This window comes from Ostrea edulis, chromosome 1, assembly GCF_947568905.1.
Source record: "Ostrea edulis chromosome 1, xbOstEdul1.1, whole genome shotgun sequence".
NCBI classification, from domain to species: Eukaryota; Metazoa; Mollusca; class Bivalvia; order Ostreida; family Ostreidae; genus Ostrea; species Ostrea edulis.
In genome coordinates this window covers 24,523,113-24,527,363 of record NC_079164.1, presented here as the reverse complement: position 1 = coordinate 24,527,363, position 4,251 = coordinate 24,523,113, and the positions used below count along the sequence as shown (strand labels likewise).

Here is a 4,251-nt window from a genome sequence, read left to right as displayed (position 1 = left end):
CGGAAAGGTCTTGTCACAAGGAATACTGGTGACATAAAAAGTTAGCTTCAAGCCCTGTATATAGGGAGTAAAAGATGCTTCATTTACCTCCCCTACTAGATGCTCTCTGTGATCTGCTGGATCTGGTAAAAACAATGAATCTCCACTTTCTTCTGAATGCTTCTCACAGAGGAGCTTTGATATTGTTTTCCTTTTCCAGATAGAGTCCGTTTCTTGAATCTGAAGACAAATATGACACCATTTTAACATGTCTCAGTAGTCCTTAAAAATTCCATTAATTAATTCATCACTAAATGTTTTAACCTCTAATTGGAAATGATTTCATATTTGAGTCTTTGCAGGGGTTTTCCTACCATTTTCAAACTGGGTCCAGAGTCCGTAGAATTGGGAAAATTGTCACATAAAATGTTCAAATTGGGAAAGTATGAAAAGTATTAATTACTTTGTGCTTAGATACGTATAAATAAAAGAGAAGAAAAAAATGTTTTCACTCAGCAAAACATGATATATATTCATAGCAAAATCTGTGTCAGAGATCTCATTCCTTTCTGTCTAAAAAAAATTCTAATTATGTCTCCCCTCTTCCAGGGGGAGACATAGTTTTTGTACTTCATCTGTCTTTCTGTCTGTCACAAAATCTTGTGAACACTTCTCCTATATGGCTTATAGGATAGTCTTGAAACTTTGTGCAATGCTTCATTCTCATTTGTAGATGTGCATATTGGTGGGACAGGATGATCCAATTATTTTCCTTAAAGTTATAGTGGATCTAACAGGGGTGGAAGAACAGTGTCATTGTTACATAAGGGTCCAGCAAATGAAAAGACCCAGTCCATATTGAAAATTCCCTCTAATTAGATAACAGCTAAACTATAAGCTGATTTTCATGGTGTACAAAATGCATACCTTAAACTCTGGATATTTCAAGACAGTCCTCAAGGAAACTATTGTGAGGTAGTCCATCTTCTTGGAAGGCTGTAGTGATTGTCTTTTTTTTGTGTCTAGCTGAATTCTGCTGAAAGAATTTATTAGTCTCACTATCAACCTTGCCATGCATTAATTTTTTTAAAGACCACACCTGTAATCAAAATCAAAGCATTACTTGTTTCTAAATATATACATCAGTATCATCACCAACAAAGACAGCCTTGTCTTGAAACACAAGCTTAGTATAACATGAAACCAATCATTACAATGACCAATGTTTCAAATTTATTTATATTAACAGTCCTTGACCAGTCGAATTTGATCAATATTTTCATTAGTTTGTCACTATGAAGATACCGTAATTTTCCAACTCAGTCTCAGATAGACATACACGGAGAAAATTTGTGGCTGGATCGGGAATTGAACCTAGGGACCTCTGTGTAAGATTTTACCAGTTGGTGCCATGACTACTCTTGTCCTGCCAGGGTTGAAATGAATCTGGGTTGTGTGTCTTCGACGGCAAAAACAAATTAAAGGGAGGAATTTAGTAGTTAGGGCTACACGGACCGTGGATATCGACCTGGATAGCTCAGTGGTTAGAGCACCTGACTAGTAATGCAGGGATCCTAGGTTCGACTCCTGGTCCAGCCAAATATTTTCTCCTCCCCTATACTGCATTCCGTGACGTAACTTGCGCAGTGTTAAGTTTATACGTGTATCAAATTAAAAATCTAGGCCCACTGGCCTTCATTGTGGAATGAATAGTAGGATTGTTACATATAATGTCCGAAATTACAAACGTTCACAGAAAATACCAAAGATATGACCGAAATTAAAAATTATTGAAGTCGTCAAAGGAGGGACCAACATTTTTAATGTGAATATGATAGTAAATGTCATGTATTACTGAGGTAATTTTAGCTCCTCTCTCGGTAATTTTTGTCATTTTTTTGGTAATTTCTGTAAATGGTACCGTAGTAGGCTAGTTTTGGTCATTCCTGCGCTGCGGAATGACTTACCACGTGCCCTGGCCTTGTGCTTGTTTAGCCTATATTGAATATACTTACCGATCTTGCAAAAATCTTTTGATTCCCGGGCAATATGGTACTAATATCTCATGTTTTATAAATTAATATACCTCGCGGACACTACTAAAGACAGAGATATTTCCGGCAACAACGGTCTCTTCGTAGATATGTTTGGTCTATCGTCCCGCTTTCCCATATTTGATATTTTCTATCTTTTTTTGCGCAAGAGTTAGCCTATTTTAAGTACAACTTAACAGATGAAATACAGGGGCAATTAACTCATTGTATAGGGGCAGGTAACTCGTGGTCGCCGCCCTGCAAGCGGTACCAAATAGCGTTAACCTAACTGGATACAGTTTTTCCGGGAGTAGGTGGGTGGTTATGATATATGGTGATCAGGATCAATTGGACAAAATGTCTGACAATGAGTCTGAGAAAAAATATTTGGAAAAAAGTCAGCCGTAAGTAAAGTGGGACATACTGCCTTATATAGGCGAGTCGGTCGATCTACCACATACTTAGACAGGCGAGTCGGTCGGTCTATCACACATTGTGAAACGGATACGTCATACTTCGTAGGCTCATGTACATCGATGTACAGATGACCCCTACTACTCAGCGGGTCAGTATTTGCAAGGTCAAGGTCGTCACCATGCCAGATAGAACTAACTGGGGAATGCTAAACACCTAGTGCACATAGGAGACATATTTGAAGCCCTATAAAATCTGTAAAATCCAGGAGCTTCCGGGGGCTTCGCCCCCAGACCCCCTGCCCCACAAAGTTGCGGCCCCCTGACCTCAATTCGTGGATCCGCCCTTGACTTTTATTTACGACAATCAGCTTCGATAAGGTGAAAGCAAGGAAAACTATGTACTGTAGAACTACGTATAATATTGAATAGTCAAATATTTCTTGGATCTTGGGTTTGATCACCGATGGCCAGTTAGCGCAGTTGGTAGAGCACATGACTAAAGATTAAGGGGCCCGGGTTCAATCCCGGTCTGGTCCGTTGCATCCCCCCCCCCTTCCTGTTACAAGTGTAAACTGGAATTTGGGAGAAGAGGATATTTACAAACATCTTTTCTTAGCCATGATACATTTGGACAGGTATCGGTTTAAAGTACATATTAGTAATTAGATGCATATGTTTCATATTTGTTATTAATGACAATTTCATTTTAGGATTACATTGTGTCAATTAGCGACAAAGAAATACAGGTTTTTGATTTTGAATGTTAATGAGTAGCGAAAATAGACCAATAGAAAAACACCTACTTCCAATACCTGGCCGCATGAACGGAACCATTCCCCGAGCCCTGAGTCATTATATAAGAGTTAATCATTAGGCGGTAATTAATACCACACACAACATTGCATGACTATAGAAATTAAGGTTAATGCTTAATATGCATGGATTAAAAGAAAAATGCAAATATGATAGTGGGAACATGGACCAGTCATATGTGATTTCATATCGTTAAATTCATTTTTATACTGTTTACACATTTGAATTCATTGTTTTCAGATATGAACAGCGCACGTGTAAGCTTATAAATTCTCCTTTGATTGGTGTAGGTGTAAGAGGGAAATATGTCGCTTCTGATTTGATACATCAAGGCCAAATAAAGATTGCAATTTTTTTTTTAAATCCTGAAACCAAAGAGATATTGTAGAGCAGATATGACTGTTTGGTTCCTCGTCATATACAATGCAACATAGCAGTGACGGATTTGTAGTGACGCCCCCTTTCATACGCCCGTCAAAAATGTTCGGACCTTGTAGGCAAAATACAAAATGAGTTTTAAGTTCCAGGATCTTACAACTTGGTATATTTGATCACCATGGTGATTTACATACTCCAGAGGCTAAAGATCAAGGTCGTAGTATCACTTAATAGGAAAACCTTGTATACAGACCGAACCTTTGGGGCTAGGACTGTCAAACTTGGTACACATACACCTTATGCAAAGCGGAGGATGCCTAGTATTTGTCAAAGTCAAAGTCGTAGTATCACTTAGTAGAAAAACCTTGTTTTCGTTACGGATACAGATATTGCCCTGAAATTTAGTCACGATTTTCCTCTCTGAGGAATATAAGTTCACTTTGCATTTCAGCTGAATTGTTGCACCATAACCTACTTTAGGGGTTAAAGTAGGTCAAACAGTTATCCTGATTTATTTTCGTTATGAATAAAGGTATTGCCCTGAAAATTTGTCACAAACTCATAATGAATTTACATTTCAACTTGATTGGTGTACCGTCACTTTAGGGCTAAAAGTAGGGGTATGTTGTACC

The 4,251-nt window shown here is 38.2% G+C and overlaps 1 protein-coding gene across 5 annotated transcripts in view; it reads right to left on the bottom strand.

The window, feature by feature from the left end:
• Window positions 1–2,290, bottom strand: part of LOC125646969 (uncharacterized) — a 202,350-nt gene extending 200,060 nt beyond the window's left edge. For 3 of the 5 annotated variants that reach the window (XR_008799729.1, XR_008799726.1, XM_056153125.1), the window contains exons 1-2: window positions 907–2,290; window positions 88–219 (exon numbers count right to left, since the gene is read on the bottom strand). Coding sequence is in view for 1 of the 5 variants with exons in the window: in XM_056153125.1 (XP_056009100.1) it covers window positions 88–219; window positions 907–1,053 (279 nt within the window). In the remaining 4 variants the exon portion in view is untranslated. The remainder of the gene's footprint in view (window positions 1–87; window positions 220–906) is intronic. The other 2 variants (XR_008799727.1, XR_008799728.1) reach the window with 2 other exon arrangements.
• Between the last annotated feature and the right edge of the window lie 1,961 nt (window positions 2,291–4,251).